Source organism: Photinus pyralis, unplaced genomic scaffold, assembly GCF_008802855.1.
Source record: "Photinus pyralis isolate 1611_PpyrPB1 unplaced genomic scaffold, Ppyr1.3 Ppyr1.4_LG3a, whole genome shotgun sequence".
Lineage (NCBI taxonomy): Eukaryota > Metazoa > Arthropoda > Insecta > Coleoptera > Lampyridae > Photinus > Photinus pyralis.
Genome location: NW_022170509.1, coordinates 21,757,772 through 21,776,842, shown reverse-complemented (window position 1 = coordinate 21,776,842; position 19,071 = coordinate 21,757,772). Strand labels below are relative to the sequence as shown.

The following is a 19,071-nucleotide window of genomic DNA, read 5'->3' as shown; positions in this document are numbered from 1 at the left end:
GATCCGAGTGGTGTTCATACGACTTTAGTTTACCCTGAGATTCACATACCCACGACTACAGTGCCCTCTAGCCGTGACCACCCATTTTGTATTGAAAGCATAGGGCTAATAGCAGTCCATGTACTATATGGTCTAAGTTTGTTAATGAAACGCATAACGGAGAAATTATTTTTAAAATAATTGTTAAACTGTTTTCGTTAAAAATGCACTATGATTTTTGAGGCCCTTTAGAAGTTCACCTATTTGTGCTTTACAGGTGATTTTTTTGAGTTCTAAGTTAGCCTGAAGGTGCTTTTTTGTTGAATATTTATTGTGATAATTAGCGATTTATTTTAATACGGAAGTTAACCGCACAAAATTGCTTATTTGCCAATTTATTTAAAATTTTGCGGGATCCCGCAAATACCGGGTTCTCGCGGGATTAACATCTAACGATCCCGCAAATACCGGGATTGAGATTTTGCTGCGGGATTGCATTCCCTAACTGTAACTTTTGAACTAGTAGCCCAATCTTGGAACTGTTTGAAATTATGGATTCTACAGGCCACGTTCTATAAGAAAAATTTTTTTCCGGTCGATCTGAGAGAATTTTTTTTTCGGGGCAAAAAAAAGGCAGTGTATAACCTTCCTTTTTTCCAAAAATCGACTGCACCAAAATTTCTGGGGAAAACACTTTTTCGTATTAATTTCGGTGCGTAGAATCCAAAACAATTCGTACTTTTTCGATTAGACTTCTCAGTCAAAAGTTATAGACTAGAAACCAATTTCGAAAAAAAAACCTGTCAAGTGTAAAGTAAAACATTAAAACTCATACGAAAAATATGTTGGTAGTAAATATCATATAACATATCATATAAAAAATCATGTGAGATATATTATAGTGTAAAGGTACCTTAAGACTGTACTTGAATTTTAACATACACATGCATTTCCTGCACAAAGGACCAGCTCATTGGGCCTAGGGGTGGGACTCTGCTAACAAAGTTTACTATTGCTCATTCGATATTCTTGACTATTAAACTATTACCCCATTACAGTGTTTTATTTTACGTTTCTTCCCTACTGTACTGTTGGCTACCGTTGCAGAAAAGATGACTACATTGTTCAGATATGCTCCAATTGCAATATCCCACCATACAAGTTATGAGCTTATAACTCTCTTTCGTTCGAGAATTCACAACAGTCTGGCACTGTCTACGCCTGAACGTATTCTAGTCTTATGATGAAGATATCACACATATTTAGCACATATGTACAGAAAGTAGATACCTACCAATGTCCATTATCATGTAATTTGTAATGTAACTTAATCATCGCTCTTGTTGCATACACCGTCACGTAAATATAGATGAAATAGCTGACTAAACCTACCTTTGTGATGAGACTGCTTTTGGTACTGAATAAATTTGAACGGTAATTAACAATGTTGTAATAGAAAGGCAAGTTGACAACAACAACAAACTGTATTGAAAATATTCATGAAAAACTATTGGAATAATAATTATTAAATTATTACTCAATCCAAATCCTAGTAATGGATGCACATTATTGTGCAGATACATCTTTTGCAACTTTGGGTACTACAGAAGCTGATCGACTCAAATCCTGACTATCCTGCTCAGATGCCAATGATACCGAGCAAATTAACACATTTGCTTGTTCAGGAGTCGGACACGCCACAATTAGCTGATCTTCGTGGCTATATTTAGCAGTTTCCAAAATGGTTTCGATTTGCATAAACGCATTCATAATATTAATCTAAAAAAAGAATTGGGAAAAATAAATCAGATTTCGCAATTACCTTTATAGGCCTGAAGAGTATAAATTCTGTTTCCTTGTTAGCAAGATAGAGTTGCATACCACGTTGAACTTCTGGAATTTTCAGCTTTATATTTTTTCTGGCTTCGCTAATAATTCTGGACAGAATTTGCGCTTTTCCAAACTCTTCGCTGTGTAATGGACTAGGAGAATTGGCATTTTGCAGGTAACTGTTAGCCTAAAGCAAGACTTTAGCAAGACGTTAACTGTAATTGTATACTTACTTGTTGGATCCATTTCAAAACGTCTCCGATTAACAAATTTGTTGTGTTAGCAATGAAAGCTTCACATGACGCTTTCAATTGTTTATCAATTTCTTTCCGGGAATCTATTAAGTATTCTTTAACCTTGGGAGTGCCTTCCAGTAAAAATTCCAAAACAGCATTATGACTACTAAAGGTAAATAAATTATTTCGGTTCTGAATTAATCCCATCGCAGCCGTTTTTATATTGCTGAAATCTAGACCGACTTCCTTTACCGTAAAATCGACTTGGAATGGAGCAATTTGCTCGCGTAAAATTAGCAAATGTTTGATTTGAAAAAGACGTCCGTCCAAAGAAGTCTGCACAAAGACCGTATAAATAAACAGGCAATTATCCTAATAGGTTACCTTTCTGGCAGATATTAGACTTTCCGCTTTTGCGATCGTCTCAACACAAATGCACAGTGCCTCTTGAGCCAATCCTTGAAATATTTCGCGATCCAAACAACAGTAAAGACGCGACAAACAGACTAGGGTACGCTTCACTGTGGGATACCACATGCCATGTAAATCTGCAGGCGAATCTATTTCCAATTTAACAAAATTAAAGGAAGCTCGTCAGTTTACACAAAACATACTTCCTGTATATGAACGGAACTGTCCCACTTGCCTGGCGTTTATGTTCGCAACCTCCTGAGACTCCAACGATCCCCTTGACTCGGCGCGACTTTCCAATTCCTCCGTAATATTCTGTAAATATTGTTAAAGTTAAAATATGTGGAGCTGTAATTTGGACCAATTAAAATTCACAAAACCCTTTTCGAATTGTGCATTGTGTGTTTGAGAAACTGTATGATGACGATTTATAAATATAAACATTGTGAAAAGACAAGAGAATGAGTAATAAAATGAAAATACGAATAAAACCGATCACTGAATCACATTTTTTGAATCACCCTTCCGAGAGGTTCAACGAGAAGTTGGCGCTTTGCCGTTTCAAAAATTTAGTTTTGAGCAATTTTGTTCAACATAGGAAAATTACATATACCGCTTCATAGCGAACGTGAACCAAAGTATGTCTGGCGGTAATAAGCGATAAAAAAGGCATTGAAGAAAGCGAGCGCGGTTGTCGCGATGTGGTAAAATATACGCGAAGGAACATTTTCGACTCGGAGAACCGCTTTTCAAATAACTCATAACCAGTGAAAGAGCATGATAGAGAAATTGGGACATATATGAAAAAATGTCGACTACTTTCGGAAATATCCGGAAAAAACGAAATTTTGCAAAATCTTTTTTATGTTATCCTTTGGATCTGTGCCTCACAGATCTAAACTAGAATTGACGAAGCATGTAAAATACTAGCAATGGTACCAATTTCCGCTTGCCCAAGCACTCACCTCCATTTGTTCTAATTTATCAGGGTACGCAAGATCACCAGGTGAAGGTTGATATAATTTCAAGTCATTATGGAAAAAGATGTTAGTACGAAACACGAGACGTTCTTCAATGTCCTCTAGCAGTTGGAGTATAACTTCTTTAAATTTCCTCAAGATTTCTGCAAAATTGATTGTTGCAAACCAGTAACTGTCTTATCGACTTACCATTATTCTGAATTTGATCGTTTAGCATTTCGCCTCTCAGAATACCGCATAGTTCAGTCAGAACCTCCAAATGGTAAATGCTTATCAAGCAGGGTCGGAGCATGTCATACAACTGCTGAGATAATATTCCAAAATACTCGCTGCAAGAAAACGGTTAGACCATAAAGACGACTATTTATATATGTACTCAAGCTGTGGACAATTGCTGGAGAAAAAGTAATTAAAACAAGTAGATTCATCTTGACAAATTTGCATTACAAACAACCCAGCAGATCTAAACAGTATACTGTGATCGGATTTATGCTTATTTTTTAAATCCAATAATGCCTTAGTAACTGCATCAGTCATAATCGGCGATCTCAACGAAAAGTAAGTCTGCTGACAATCGAAAAGTAACTGCTGATACCTAAAACACCAAGTCATAATACTAAAAAATTACAATTATCTCTCCTACATTGTATGCTTATCCACTTTAGCTTCAATGTGATTAATTATCGGTTTTACTTTAGCGGCAGCACTTTGGAATTTACCGTAGTATAACGAAAAAGCAGATTCCACTTGTTGAGATTCGTCATTACCAGGTGCTAACAAATTAGTTGCTTTATCTGGATCTGTGACTTGTTTTGTTGCACTAGCCACAACATCGTTAAAGTACCTTTTGATAAATATCACCGCTTTTGCAAGAATATTTTCGTATTTCGCAGTGTAGGATTTTGATTCTTTAAAATTAGGCTGCAAGTTGCAATGTTAAAGAGGGGGTATTATTTTTAAAGAACTAACTAACGTGCAGTTGAATGTAACTCATACAATCGTCAATCTGATTTAGCGTTTCCATAAATTCCTCGCTACTAACGTTAGAAGAATAGTGATTAACATTGCTTAATAATGTGCGATACAACTTGAAATAATGGAGATGCTTCGTTAAACCCGCCTTTTTATCCTTTAGAATCTTTTGCTGTTTCATTAGCTGCTCACTAAGGCTATGTAATGAATCCGTTTTTGCAGTCACATCCTGATATTGCTCATGTAAGAACTCGACTGACTTCGATGTATCCTCCACCTACAGAAGAAAAAGAAAATTCTACCAAAACATTACACACCTACACCATACATGTTTAAATAACTTTTCACATTCCAAAGACTGTTTCTCAAGTTTATCGTGAAAGACAAAGTAATCGTTTAAGTTTTCCAGGTTCACTTCTTTTTCAACGTTCACCATCCACTGTACGTAATCCTTGTGTGTATTAATTGTAGGAATATCCAGTTTATTTTGTTCCAAGGTACGTACTGATTTTTGGTCCTCTGTCTAAAAATGAAGTACAAACTTTAACGATCACCCAATACTAAAAAGTGTCACCTTTGACATTCCGTAGTAATTCTCTTCAATTAAATCCTTCACTTGGTACAAGATATCTAACTGCTCTTCCGTTATTTCTGTTAGGGGATTCTCCCCCAGTTGCCAATTTGATACATTTTCTAAAACCTTTTTCTGTTTGTAAGCTTCTGAGAGTACATCTTCGTTTGATGTGTGGCCTTCCATGTTAATACCCCGAAACACTATCCCAAATTAGAACAAAATTATACAAGGATTAAACAATGTAAATCTCAGAGCAAGAAATTAGTTCTTACTCCGAGATGTAAACAATACATAATATGGTTTGTTAGGTTATGTCTGTGGTGACCATACCTAACTTCTTATGAAGTGTATGTGGCAGTGGCGTGTGGATTACATGTGTACATCATCAATAAAAACGAAGCCCTCTGTATAGAAAACATCGTGTTATTATTTACATTTTGTCAATATTTGACACGGTCGGCGGCGATCCTATCCCGGTCGCTCGCAGCCCTCTTTCCTTCTCTAAGCGCGCAGCTTTCTCCTTCTCTTCTGAAAAAATATATATTATTTTTTTATGTTGGAACCCTTAAAAACTGGAACCAAAACCGAAAATTAATGGAGTTACAGAACCAGAACCGGTAGCGGGACCTTTAAAAAGAATTTTACATTAAAGGGAACCAAACCGGAACCTATAATCCATATGGGTTCCAAGTTTTGTTTAAATTTGACAGTGTAAAGAAAGGGGCATTAAAATATTCAACACAACTGCATGCTCTGATAAAAATATCGTATGTAACCGAATGCAACCAAATTTGTCTGATGTTTCGCTACTTTCACTTAGTACGTCACTGTATTTATTTATAATTTGATGTTTTCTTACCACAATTCCATTCTTATGAGTAAATTTTATCTAATAACCATCTTAGCTTCCGCAAAGAGAATGCTCGGATGAAACAAATAAATAATTTCTATTTTCTAATGGGAGTTATTAAATATAAATGAGGTCGTTGAAGCTGAAGCCAGCCCTGCCGTATGGTGTTAAAATAAATAATGGCTGTGCCCTTCCCATATAATATTTTGTGTAATATTTTGATATGCAATAAATGTCATAGATGATAAACAAATTACACAGACATAATGCGGACATCATAAATATAATTTGATTAACAATTGGTTCGGACCTTTTGCCATCATGAGTGAAACTGGGACCTACTTTTTAACTACAAGGGCCAGATCAATTTGTTGAATAAAAAATATGTTAAAAAATGGCCACTGGCACTTACAGGTACCATTACATTCTCGACTTGAAGTGAAACTAATCATAATTAATTGCAGAGTCGAGTGGGTCGAAATTATCGAACCCAAAACGAGAGAACATATGTATGCGAATTTAACAACTGGAGAATGTGTATGGGATCCACCTGAAGGCGTACCAGTGAAGCGTACAAATTCTAATCAGTGGTGGGAGCTATTCGATTCAAATACAGCTCGTTTCTATTATTACAATGCGAGTTCACAGTGTACTGTATGGCATAAACCGACCAACTGCGATATCATACCTTTGGCTAAACTACAAACTTTAAAACATAATACCGATTGTAAAACTACACCAACAAACCATCAGGGTACGCAAACTGGTGAATCTCATTCACGAGTACAAGCTTTAAGTTTATCCGCAAGTACCCCCCAGTTGAGGCGGAAGTCTAGTGATTTATGTCGTAGCAGCAGTTTCAGTCAGTGCGCCCCCGAAGCACCCTTATATTCAAATTGGCATGATTCACATCTACTTCCCTTAGAACATTTTTTATTGACTAATAATCGAGATACAGATAGCGAACACTCGGATAGTGGAAGCGAATCTCTTACTGGACATGAACCAGACAATGAAGATTCAGATCAATCTGAGGGCAGTTACTTACCATATCGTGTACGACCAGTAGAGTATTTAAATTTGCCAGTGGCTATCCCTGAGCAGCCTCGTCAGCAACCATGTACTCCATCATCAAAACCTTTACCGGAACCACCTCTCCAACCAGAAAGGGAAGGAGACATGGAGAAATTTGCCGCGGACAACTTAAACTTGGGCGGTAGAGGCTTATTTCGACGCAAAGCCAGTGTTAGAGAACTTCTAAGCTGGTCCTCGCGAAGTCTAACACGCCCTTTACTTGCCTCGAGCAAACCTTACGCCAGGCAGGCTTTGGAAATGTTTCGGCAGGTTCAGATGTACATGGGAGATCGCAAAGCGAGGCCCGGCATATCTCTTAACTCCCTTCTGGTTGAAATTATCACAGTGTCGTACACACAGTGTGTGCTAAGGGACGAACTATTTTTGCAACTGTGTCGACAAACTACCGAAAATCCGAGGCGTGAGTCATTGTTAAGAGGTTGGGAGTTGCTTACAATCGCTTTGTCATTTATTAATCCCTCTCCTACGTTTCAACCGGCTCTTCTTGGTTATTTAAATCGGCACCGGGATCCTACATTCGCACGCTGTTTTCCAGATGTTGCTCGATGGCCTATTCATGTACAAGTAAGTATTATTCTAGCCAGGACGTCACAACTTATCATAAAAACAAGTCAAATATTTCCATAATAATAACTATGGACCTATCATAGACGTTTTGGTATCACGTAACACGGCGTTTAGTAGTTTGGGTTGTTTTAAGTGTCGACATATTTTAAAAGGTAAAAAAGCGAAAAGAAACTTGATTCGGTTCAATAAAGGACCAATATCTTCATAAGCCCTTTTTTAGTCAATCTCATAGGTTAGTAAAAATGTTTAAGAATTTTCCACAAATACCTAGACAAATACCTCAGAAAATAGGGTAGATTTATTACGTTTGGATCGTAAGCTTGGCGGTGTAATATATATCCAGCTTTGGAATCCGTGTGTTACCTCATATATAATGCATACCGAGAGATAAGAAGTAGTCACTTCAAAATAAAACTATGGAATGGAATAAGTAGAACAGATTTAGACTTGATTTTTAGATTGGATTGGACAAGTTAAATCATAAAATGGTATTGTTTGTCCCAGATCTGGTGGGAGTGCATGGGTACTGTGTTCGAAGTGCCAACAATATTGCACCTTTTCTAACTGTAACCTTACAATTGAATATTTTGGTACATTTTTACTATCTGTACTCGATGAACAATTTCAAAACAACCAGGTCAAAAGCTATGAAGCAAAATTTAGTATAGTAAGTTGATAGATTCTTTAATAACTTCTGAATGCATTTATGCAATTTAATTCCAACTTTAATACATCCACCAGATTCCTGGCAATATGAACTATGATATCATGTTTAGTAACGTAAGATCACTAAATGACTGGGGAAGATTACATAAACCCATTTGGTGGAATGTTCAACACATCCTTGGATTAATAAATGCTTACCTACCATGCATGTTACCATTAAAGCCGCTTGAGGTTTCTCCCTGGAAAGTGCCTAATATTAACGTCAGATTAGATTTAACAGTCTATAACAAGGAAGAAACTCACCCATCTCTTTATCTTCGAGAATGTAACAGAATTGTCAACTCTTATCAGGATTATATGTTTCTCTACACCGATGGCACAAATATGGGTACTGGCTCTGCCTTTTCTACTGATGACGCTGAGTATGAATGGTCAATGGGAATCCACGCATCTATATACACAACTGAACTGTATGCAATTTGACAAGCTCTTAGATATTGCAAATTGTATTCAGATAAAAATGAATTTGTTGTTATAAGCGAGTCACTGAGTTCTCTAGTCAGTTTGCAAAATCTATCTTCAAAACATCCATTAGTGCAGATGATCTCGCAAACCTAGATATTCTTATTACATCCCTATGGGTCCCTAGTCATGTAGGTATAAGCGGCAATGTAAAAGCTGATCGAGCAGCTATAGAAGCGAGAAATGAGACAACAGAAAAGGTTTGGATCTCTAGTTCTAACGACGTTAACAAATATCTGAAAAAGAAAATGGATGTATTATGGCAACAAACATGGCAACAGTACAATACACACCTAAATAGAGTTCATACACCAATTAATGGGTGGAGAGCACCACTGTCGCTTCCTAGAAAAGACATGACCAGTCTACATAGGTTAAGAATAGGGCAACACACAAGCATTTATTAACAAAAGACCCACCCCTGGTGTGTGCCAACTGTACATTACCTATCACTGTGTGTATATGCCCACTATATGCACCTTTACGTCAAATGTACTCGATCTTTGGTAACTTACCTGATAATCTAAGAAACAAAGATAACATAAAGAATCTTCTACAGTACCTAAAGGCTGTGAATATACTTGAGAAGCTATATAATAATAAAATAGATGGCGCCAAAGACCTCGGCAGTTAACGCGACTTTTATAAGTTACTGTACTGATTTCTTTTACAGGTAAGTCATTACGCAACAGTTGCTTGCCAAAGATTAGAACGTATCGGTGTCGGCGGGAAGAGGATAGCTCGTCGTCCACAACCAGACGATGTGGAATCTGCTCGAATGCAAATATTTCAAGCCAGTTTGTTCGGGAACACTCTGCGAGAGGTGATGCAACTGCAAGCTAGTCGGTGGCCTACACGACGTTTACCGTGGCCCCAGGTGGAGCTTTCGCAACAAGTGTTAAGGTTACACGGTTTGAGTACGGAGGGTATATTTCGTGTATCGGCAGATGTGGACGAAGTGGCGAGATTGAAAGCCCAAATGGACCGATGGGAGATCAGTGAACCTAGTGATGCGCACGTTCCCGCCAATTTGTTAAAGTTGTGGCTGAGAGAACTTTACGAACCTCTTATACCCGATTCTTTGTATTCAGAATGTGTAGCGGAACCAATGACTGGCAGACGCGCTTGTGATTTAGTGATGCGGTTACCTACTCTCCATCGATTAGTGCTTTGTTACCTTATCCGCTTTCTTCAAACTTTTAATAAACCGGAAGTCGTGCAGCATACTAAGATGGACGCTTCGAATCTCGCTATGGTTTTTGCACCCAACTGTTTAAGATGTATGGCAAGCGATCCTCGTACGATTTTCGATAATGCAAGAAAAGAGATGACGTTTATGCGTTGTCTTATTCAAGAGTTAGATACTGAATGTGTTCGTGATATAATGTGAAATTGTATATATGATCATCAATAATTAATTATGCATTACATTTTACATTTACAATTCTTATATTTTATAATATATATCTTGTTAATTATGTCTCTTAATTTTTGCCATGTTGAAACTGATCAATTTAGTTGGAAAATAGATGCAGTAAAAATTTTATTACTGAAAATATTGTTATTAAACTGTATGCATTTTTATTTATTTTGCATATTTAAGAGTGGGTACTTGAATTTAATAAATTTTATTATCTGTCTACTCTCATGTATGTAAAGTAAAGCAAAAACAGTTTTTTTTTTATTTATAAATATTAAATAGTAGAATGAAACCTAGTGCTACAGATGCATTATTTATAATAAGTTTGCAAAATCTTATTACTGTTCCAAATATTTCTCAACCAAAATATAAACGTACCAGAGCTGTATTCTCTTTTATATGATAGCGTTCTTTTGGAATAGCTGGTCCTTCAATCCCAGTACCTACCTACTTTATAGATCTATAGTAGACTCAGTAATGTGGCAGATCGGATCAGAGTATCAGTGAAAATACCGGATCACTAATATTACTTATTAATTATTACTAATAAAAGGTCTTTTAGAATTAAAAATGACATCTCTAAAAAATAATATTTAAATAGTGCAATACCAAACTAAAAAATGAACGCATCTTAGCAATCCTAATCCTTTATTTCAATGATGTGGCTTGACTTGAGCCTTCTATCACGCCCATCAAAATACGCCGGATTATAGAGAGTGTACTGTATGTCAAAATGTATCGTTCGTTGTAGTAGTTTATGGTGGCATGTGTGGTGATTTTGGCGAGACAGACGATTATATGAAAGTAACGACTTCACCAATCTAAATCAAATGCAAGTGCACTATCGTTAATACCTAATAGCTAATTTCATCATCATGTCGGCTAACAATTTTGGAGGACCGTAGGTAGCACTGGTCAGACTGATAGGTATAATCCCAGAATATTTAAATCTGTGGTATTATGCACTTGTTCCTATTCAGAGAAAGAGAGAAATTTTATTAAACTACCCGTTTGTATAATAAATTATAGAAACACTAGTAAGTACTTATGAATTATTAAAACGTGCATGGTTGCTAAGATGCAGAAATCAATTAGTAGGTAGTTTCCGAAATTTTGAAAATATTTCTACACAATCCGGCCAAAAATATCAAAGGTCAAGTGCCAGGAATTTTACGACGGAACCTTTGCAAGCAGTTAAAACGTAGTCAGGTAAGATTTTCAAATATCCGGCATTTGTGAATTAATTTGCTCAGTTCGTTTTTCATCAGAACACTTTCCATACATGTTCTCATGGGTTATTTTATACGAAGAGCGTTTAGCAACGTACAATTATTCACATATATAGTTAACAAATTAAAAAAATTCGTTTGTAAATCATGAACGTACATTTTAGAACTGCAAATTAGAAAATTTTTATGCCAGACCATACCACGGATTTCTATTTGCATATAGCAATTTACCTACTTACAAGCAATCCAAGAATGTATAATAAATATAAAATTTGCATTCTACTCCCACATTTGAAGATGGCCTGACAATTCTTGAGGATTTAGTAAGTCGTCGTTTCTTTTTTTTACTATTGTTGAATAAGGGGAAATGTTAAATCATCACACAATTATAAACCAATGGGTCAATTACTATCTACAGATGCTTAAAAATGTGGTCTGGGAGTTTTAGATCCACATGAACATCTGTTTACTTACTTCGGTATAGATCACTAATAAAATATCTACTAAAGCTTTGCCTAACAGATCCAGGCAGTATAGGGCACGAGCTTAAGAGGTAAGGGCTGTGGTACGTAAAATGAATCGTTTGTAACAGACCTATTTGAAAAATGTTTCAAAACCGAGTGGGTATTGCCTCGTAACACAACTGTAAATGATGAGTAACGGGCAAATGTAGACCATAGCACTATAAATATAGCAGCAAAAACCTGAAATCACTAGGGAGATCTCGATGGAACAGACAAACACACAGACAGACAGACGACGGAAAATCGAGCACATCTCAACTTCGTTGTGTCACGCTAAATAATTCTTACACGGGATAAATAAAGAATTTTCATACTCATGTGGGACAAAAGCAAAAATAAATAATGCTGATGAAAATGTCAATTAGTCGTATAATTTGAACATGGTTTGTTCATACCTACAATGATTCCTAGCTTTTAAAAGTGATGCTAGAGGTATGGAAAATCAAGTGCTATTGGAGAGGTTTAACCTACCTTATAGTTTAGAGTCCCGTAGGATACTCAATTCGGTAACATTTCTTTACAAGTTGATTAATAATATGGTGGACTGTGAATTTCTGTTAAGTGCATTAAAGTTCTTCATTCCTCGAATAAATGCTAGACAAACAACACTTCTGCGAGGACGAATGTTTTGTTGAAATCGCCCATATATATCATGTGTGTAAATGCGAACAGATATGCCTATTGTTGTGATTTGCATTATAATTCATTAAATGAAATTGTACAGTTCATTAGTTTGGCTACTACAGTATGATATGAGCACATTAATCATTGTAAGGATACATGCCACACTACACAGAATTTGCTGTACCTATACAGGGTGGTGCCTAGCGCAACGCAGCATAGGGATTTCAATGGTAATTTCTTTATAGTCAATTACTAGCTCCCCTAATTATTTTAGAGCAAAAGTCTAAATAGGTTTTTTTCAGAGAAAAAAATACTGCATCTGTTCATACTTTTAGTTATAATTTTCCATTTTTCAAAACCGTAGAAATCGACAAAATAAAAAATTACATTTTTATAAATCAGTGATGCTTTGGAATCTTTTAACAAAACTACAAGCGCATCGCATCTAAGTTATCGTTGTTTGACGTCGAACGATTTTCATATTTAATTCTGTTTCAACTAACCAACGCAATAAAAGGCATCTTAGGGTAATGTTTTTTTAGAGAATGTATGATGCATCTGCATCAGATACTATTTGTTTATCATTTTCCGGAATCAGAGTACCTACATAATCAAAGAAAAAAAAACTGATTTGAAGAAGATTTGTTCCTAAACTTATATTCGGATTTTCCGCTACTGCATCAGCCAAAACGTTGACTGTATTCGTATTGTCGTTTTCCTGATGGTTTTGACGGACATTTTGACCGTTATTGCACTTGCAGTTCTTTAACTAATTAATAAACAAGTATAAATTTAATATACGTCAAAGGCAAATAATGAAACGTGATCGCTGTTTTTTTAGGTAATTCCAAGGCAGATTTGATTTTTTGTAAAATGAACCTTTTTATTTTGCCGATTTCTATGGTTTTGAAAAATGGAAAATTATAACTAAAAGTATGAACAGATGCAGTATTTTTTTCTCTAAAAAAAACGTATTTAGACTATTGCTCTAAAATAATTAGGGGAGCTAGTAATTGATTATAAAGAAATTACCATTGAAATCCCTATGCTGCGTCGCGCTAGGCACCACCCGGTATATCTAGGCTTACCTTTATTAATGTATTTTGTTGTTATTGTTATGCTTAGGCACATTTGTGCATTTTGTCCTGTAATTGGATTATTATCTGTTGGGCAAATAAATAAATAAAATAAAATTAAAATTAATGGTGCTGCTATCTTTGCAAGTGCACCTACCTATGTATGTACTGTGTGTTAATCATTTACGAACTAATAATATTAACAATAGTTTATTGTCCTACAGCAAAAAAAATCGATTTACAGGACAATTGACGAAAATCAAATCTTTACAAAACTAAGCAACACATCCAAATAAGTACAGAAACTAATAAATCCTAACGAAGAGGTACCTAATCATAAAGTAATTGATTATGCCTAGTCCAAAAGAGCCAAAGATACCTATGTCATTTATAAATGAAAATCTTGGCATCTGCATCTAATAGGTAAAAGAATCTTGTATAAAAGATTTGACCATACTTATTTCCTAGAAGGTAGTTCCGTTTCTCGTCAATTTGTATTAAATGTGATTCACCAACATTCCCATTGCCGCAATATTTGTGTAGAGGTTGCAGAACAACGTAAATCCGCGAGGTAACGCTTCTTATAAATCTAAAAAGAAATTAGGCGAAGAAAAGAAAAAGGGACTCGACAACCTTGCGGAATTAGTTCAATGTTCAGGATACTTACGTTTTTCTGAATGAAACCTACAAAAATAGGAAAATCCGCGTGGAGTTGTGCAACTTTCCGAATAATTAAACTTGACTGCTAGTATAGCATCTGAATTGATCACCTATTTGATGGTATATGGCCTTAATTCAATCCCCGAGAACAACGACGTCATCGGGAGATGTTGAAATAAGCCTTCTGTTTGATTAAATATTCATTATAAATTCAAACAGTCGAGCGCGCGTGGTAATTTTGCTTTTGGAGCCAAAGTGCATGTGATTCTCCACAAGAATGATTAAAGTTCTTCTGTTTTTTATCTGTTTAATTGTGGCGCGTAACAGTGCACAAGGTTAGTTTTATTTTTAATTTTTATTTTGATACTAAACCAAATATCGAGGAACATTTCTAAAAAATCCATTATGTGCTTCTGACGCAGATGACTCCTGCACAACGCCATTTAATCAAGATGGACAGTGCATATCTATCAAATTTTGTAAGGAATATTTGGAGCTCCTATCGAAATATGGTCCCTCAGATTACGTTTCAACTTTACTAAGACAAGCCCATTGTGGATGGGAAGGACAAGACCCATTCGTCTGTTGCCCTCGGGTAACTGTAAAAATGGCAAGCACCGAGACGTCCGAAAGGATCGCGTTTCCACCGTCTGATATAGCAGTATCCCAAAATGAAATTAATGGATTACCTAAGCCGCCCTTTTGCGGATTAAATCAACCTTCCAAAACGAGGATAGTAAACGGCGTTCCAGCGTATTTGGGTAAGTCAATGTAAAAGCATGCATTTAAGCGTGCAATAATAATTGTCATAATTTCTAACAAGGCTAGCTTTACACCTTTTAACTTTGTTAATAGCAGAAACGGAACGTGAAAGATCCATACTTTTGATCAATGAAATGTTACGTCTATGGTGGGTGGGAGCGTGTTGCCTCCAATAAGTACCTACTCGAACACTTTTGTAGAAACTGACTTGCATTTTGATCAATAGGTATGATACATTGGTGTCATTTGAACAAGGTCAAGTTGTTGTTTCGGTGACATAAATAACAGTTCGATAAGAATTTGCTTAATCGATCATGAGGCAGAAGCAATATGTTTAGATGCATTATGTTATGCAATCACTATTAACAACTTTTATTACAGTCTACCGACTATTCAAAACAGAGTTACCTATTTGTCTAGCAAATATTAGATAATTACACACTACATTACAAAAAAGTAATTAGGTAATTAGTCCTGAAGTCATGCAGGCGTAATAAATTTTCATGGAATTTTCGAACAACTAAACGTCAACTTCTTGGGGTGATATTTTTTTGTAAAAGGTAAATGTCAAGGGTACGAGAAATTAAATATGTAGGCCATGCTGTAATTCAATAATATAAATTATGTAGAATAGAATTCCAATGCGTTATGGTCTCAGTCTCCTGTAATTGCAAATAAAATTACTTTCAAGGTTGAATTTAAATGCAAATAAATAATCCTCGCGTAGTCATTTTATTCAAATTTGCACAAAACAGGATGAGAACGACTTTTTAAACAAAAGCTGCGTAATTTAAAAGTGGCGCTTTTTAAGCGCCCTCTATTTGTATCATCACGAGTTTTTGTTGAGCTCTGTTCAATTTTTTATTCGACAAATAAACGATATATTTCGTTTTACCCCAATCTAAACCTCAAAAAAGCGTTTTTGCATTCAAATTGAGGAGATTCCCTGAATATCTTTTCTTCCTAAAGTAGCATTTGAGGTCAGTTGCTGATAATTACTATCAACAATGACCTAATGTAAATAAACTGAAAGATCCACTATACTGTTCTGATTTACTTCTTATACTTAGAAAATAAATGAGGGTACCTATACTGTTTATCACTCAACAATCCGGTTCATTTACAACCCCTAAAAACCTAAAGTGTCACAAATTATGTACCTATACTTGGTAGTAGTTATGCATATAGGCACCTATAGAAGTTCTTTATAAATTATAAATTTGGAAAAGCCCATTGATTATTGATATATGCGTTCATTTTCACAGATTTGAAGTTCCTAAACTATACAAAGCGGACAAGCTTAACTTTAACTCTATTGAAAAATTTCAAAAATGTTAGCAGTACCTTTAAGAGGAGGTTTTTCGAAAGCGCCATTTATCGTAGTAAATTCATGATATGACTGGGAGATTCTTTTCGTCCTTTGTTGAAAACGACTGTCCAATTCTGACCAACTCTGTGTTTTAGGAGAATACCCATGGATCGTTGCCTTAGGATATCGCAATTCCAAAAACCCAGAACAACCAAAGTGGCTATGTGGTGGGACCATGATAACCGATAAACATATTTTGACGGCTGGACATTGCGTACACAACCGACCTGACCTGTAAGTTGACCATGCATTGCACCCAACACAGATTAGTCGTTCTATGTACATGCGCAAATTACGCTTTGCCAAAACACTAGAGACTTAATTTGAATTTAAATCCATGATTGCAGATATTTGGCGCGTTTAGGCGAATTAGATTTGTACTCTGACGACGATGGTGCTCAGCCGAGTACGTCTACATTGTCAAAGGCAAAAGTGCACGAACAGTATAATCCAACTTCGTATACCAACGACATCGCCATTTTAACCTTATCACAACCGCACAAAAATCGTAAGTTAAGTTTTTATTGGCAAAGAAGTACATTATTACCTACGTGTTACAGCTACAGTTAAACCAATATGCTTGCCCTTAGATGAACCACTTAAATCTAACGATTTTGTAAATTATACTCCATTGGTAGCTGGTTGGGGAGCGTTATATTTCAGTAAGTGAACAAAAATATCTTGAATATATTTAACTCACTTGCTCCTACTGTAGATGGTCCATCCAGTTCGACACTGCAAACAACGACTTTACCAGTAGTTACAAATGAAAGATGCAGCCGCGCATTCATCAACTTTAGAACTACAACAATTGATCATAGAGTGCTATGTGCTGGTTACCTTCAAGGTGGAAAAGATGCTTGTCAAGGAGATTCTGGAGGTCCACTCATGTATTCGAGGCTGGAGAATAAAAATTTTACGTACTATCAAATAGGTGTAGTATCGTATGGATTTAGGTGCGCCGAACAAGGATTTCCTGGAGTTTATACGAGAGTTACAGCATTTGTGGATTGGATACAAAACAATTTAGACTAGTATTGTGAACTGTGTTAATTAGTTTAAAGAGTGTTATAAATTATGTCAAAAGTATATTGTATAAGTCTCACCGTTGAACGACAATTGTGGCACTTATTTATTATTTTTTTAATTTTTTTTTATTTATGTACCCCTTGCCATAGAAAATGGCATGGATAAGTAATGTGTCGTAGGTTGGGATGCTGTAGAGTGTACAGCAACATTGGCTGAAACCCCGCACACTTAAAGCCAAGATAATGTAGTATTATCTTTGCTTAAAGTAAAGGTCAAAAATAAATAAATGAGTCAATGGTCAAAGAATTGTTTCATACATTGTACAGGTCGCATGGTCGCAATTTTTTGCAGTAACCAAGGATAGATTACGCTAATCATAGGAGAATGAGAGTTTGATAAATTATATTCAACAGAACATTAAAATCCTTCCAGGTATGCAACACCACATGCAGGTCGGTATGTTAGGAACTTGTAGTTTAATGTTAGATTTTGGCGCCTAATGTCTAGATTTTGATCGAAAGTCAGGGACCAATCAGAAAAATTCCTGTAAAAAACGGCCAATTCATTGGTACATTTTATTTTCCTGTTGTCAAAGCAGAAGATTCTGGATTGCACGTTGGATAATTGCATTGTATACTGTGCTAACGGTTTTCATTTAATTTTTAATAGGGATTTCAAACCTAACTGCAACTGACATTTTGCTTCACTGTAGATTGCAATCATAAACTGTAGTGGTCAATTATAGCTATCACCATGTCTAACGAACAGGCTGATGAAGATGGAAGTGAACCCCAAATTGGATGCAACATCGCAATGATTAGAAAAATGGTAACTACATCGGGTTAAATCGTACCAAATTTCAACAAACATTTCTTATAGATAGGTTTCGATTATAATCCCAGCGCTACTCCACCGCAAAGTTACCTAAAGAATAGAATTCAAACAGAGGTTTCGGTAAAAAGAAACAGACAACCGAAGAAATTAAAAGAGGAACCGGTTAAAAAAAGACGTTCTCTACGAAACACAAAGGTCGAGGAACCAAAGGGAACGAAGATTAAAATAAAAATGTTTACTCAACTTTCGACCGCGACTAAGCCAATTAAAGTCAAACCTTCGACTATCACCAAACCTGTCCAGCAGCCTAGAAGAGACTCTCTTTCGGTACGTACTCAAATTACTTCGTATCTCTAAGGTATCTTCATCAGTTGTATTATTACAGGTATCAGATTTTTGTGATAAGGTGCTAGCACTTAATAATGAACGAGACCAACTGGTGGACCAAATCAAGGAGTATTGTGGATTTGGTGCTTCGGGAGAAAAGGGTACGTGCCTGTATAGAGTTTTGGACTACAATGATGAGGAGGGTGTGACATGCCTTGAGTAAATTATAATGAAAAAAAGTTTTTATATTGTACGTTCCTTTTTCTCGATTTTTTCTTTTGTTTACTTTTTGTAACATTGGTGAGGAGATATTTCCTCTTACACTTGCCCAGTGAATGTGATAAAACTGCCATCCTAACCAAGAAAGACTCATATTCTTTGAATTGATTTCATTGAATTAATTTGCTAAGCCGCTGGTTACCTACATTTTCTTACAATTGATCATTTTAAGTGAAAATTCTATAGATTCTGCCCTTTTGTTACAACGTCTTCAAGAAAATCAACTCAAAAACTTACAAAAATCATGTCTTTTTTG

General features: G+C 35.9%; 3 protein-coding genes across 3 annotated transcripts; 2 read left to right on the top strand and 1 right to left on the bottom strand.

The window, feature by feature from the left end:
* Window positions 1-1,412: 1,412 nt before the first annotated feature.
* On the bottom strand, window positions 1,413-5,330 carry LOC116165440 (conserved oligomeric Golgi complex subunit 3). Its single transcript, XM_031479889.1, has 12 exons — window positions 4,983-5,330; window positions 4,737-4,931; window positions 4,410-4,685; window positions 4,080-4,357; window positions 3,813-4,031; window positions 3,626-3,765; window positions 3,422-3,579; window positions 2,660-2,771; window positions 2,430-2,605; window positions 2,043-2,381; window positions 1,802-1,996; window positions 1,413-1,758 (listed from the first exon to the last, which is right to left on the bottom strand). Exons 1-12 carry the CDS (start codon window positions 5,163-5,165, stop codon window positions 1,546-1,548), a joined length of 2,484 nt encoding a protein of 827 aa, XP_031335749.1. The 5' UTR covers window positions 5,166-5,330; the 3' UTR covers window positions 1,413-1,545.
* A 519-nt stretch (window positions 5,331-5,849) lies between these two features.
* LOC116165441 (rho GTPase-activating protein 39) lies at window positions 5,850-10,490 on the top strand. The gene is made up of 3 exons (XM_031479890.1): window positions 5,850-6,246; window positions 6,297-7,491; window positions 9,356-10,490. Exons 1-3 carry the CDS (start codon window positions 6,227-6,229, stop codon window positions 10,070-10,072), a joined length of 1,932 nt encoding a protein of 643 aa, XP_031335750.1. The 5' UTR covers window positions 5,850-6,226; the 3' UTR covers window positions 10,073-10,490.
* A 3,861-nt stretch (window positions 10,491-14,351) lies between these two features.
* LOC116165266 (venom protease-like) lies at window positions 14,352-17,493 on the top strand. Its single transcript, XM_031479554.1, has 6 exons — window positions 14,352-14,550; window positions 14,638-14,976; window positions 16,442-16,580; window positions 16,694-16,854; window positions 16,907-17,008; window positions 17,062-17,493. Exons 1-6 carry the CDS (start codon window positions 14,493-14,495, stop codon window positions 17,379-17,381), a joined length of 1,119 nt encoding a protein of 372 aa, XP_031335414.1. The 5' UTR covers window positions 14,352-14,492; the 3' UTR covers window positions 17,382-17,493.
* Window positions 17,494-19,071: the final 1,578 nt, after the last annotated feature.

What these genes read in the sequence shown, in the direction of transcription:
- LOC116165440 (XM_031479889.1), bottom strand. Translation starts at nt 5,165, where the DNA reads ATGGAAGGCCACACATCAAACGAAGATGTACTCTCAGAAGCTTACAAA. An exon ending in TGAGTTACATTCAACTGCAC is followed by an intron (nt 4,358 to 4,409) that starts GTTAGTTAGTTC and finishes TGCAACTTGCAG; the next exon opens with CCTAATTTTAAAGAATCAAA. An exon ending in TTTTGAAATGGATCCAACAA is followed by an intron (nt 1,997 to 2,042) that starts GTAAGTATACAA and finishes GTCTTGCTTTAG; the next exon opens with GCTAACAGTTACCTGCAAAA.
- LOC116165441 (XM_031479890.1), top strand. Translation starts at nt 6,227, where the DNA reads ATGGCCACTGGCACTTACAG. An exon ending in ATGGCCACTGGCACTTACAG is followed by an intron (nt 6,247 to 6,296) that starts GTACCATTACAT and finishes AATTAATTGCAG; the next exon opens with AGTCGAGTGGGTCGAAATTA. An exon ending in GATGGCCTATTCATGTACAA is followed by an intron (nt 7,492 to 9,355) that starts GTAAGTATTATT and finishes TTTCTTTTACAG; the next exon opens with GTAAGTCATTACGCAACAGT.
- LOC116165266 (XM_031479554.1), top strand. Translation starts at nt 14,493, where the DNA reads ATGATTAAAGTTCTTCTGTTTTTTATCTGTTTAATTGTGGCGCGTAAC. An exon ending in GGCGCGTAACAGTGCACAAG is followed by an intron (nt 14,551 to 14,637) that starts GTTAGTTTTATT and finishes CTTCTGACGCAG; the next exon opens with ATGACTCCTGCACAACGCCA. An exon ending in GTACACAACCGACCTGACCT is followed by an intron (nt 16,581 to 16,693) that starts GTAAGTTGACCA and finishes CCATGATTGCAG; the next exon opens with ATATTTGGCGCGTTTAGGCG.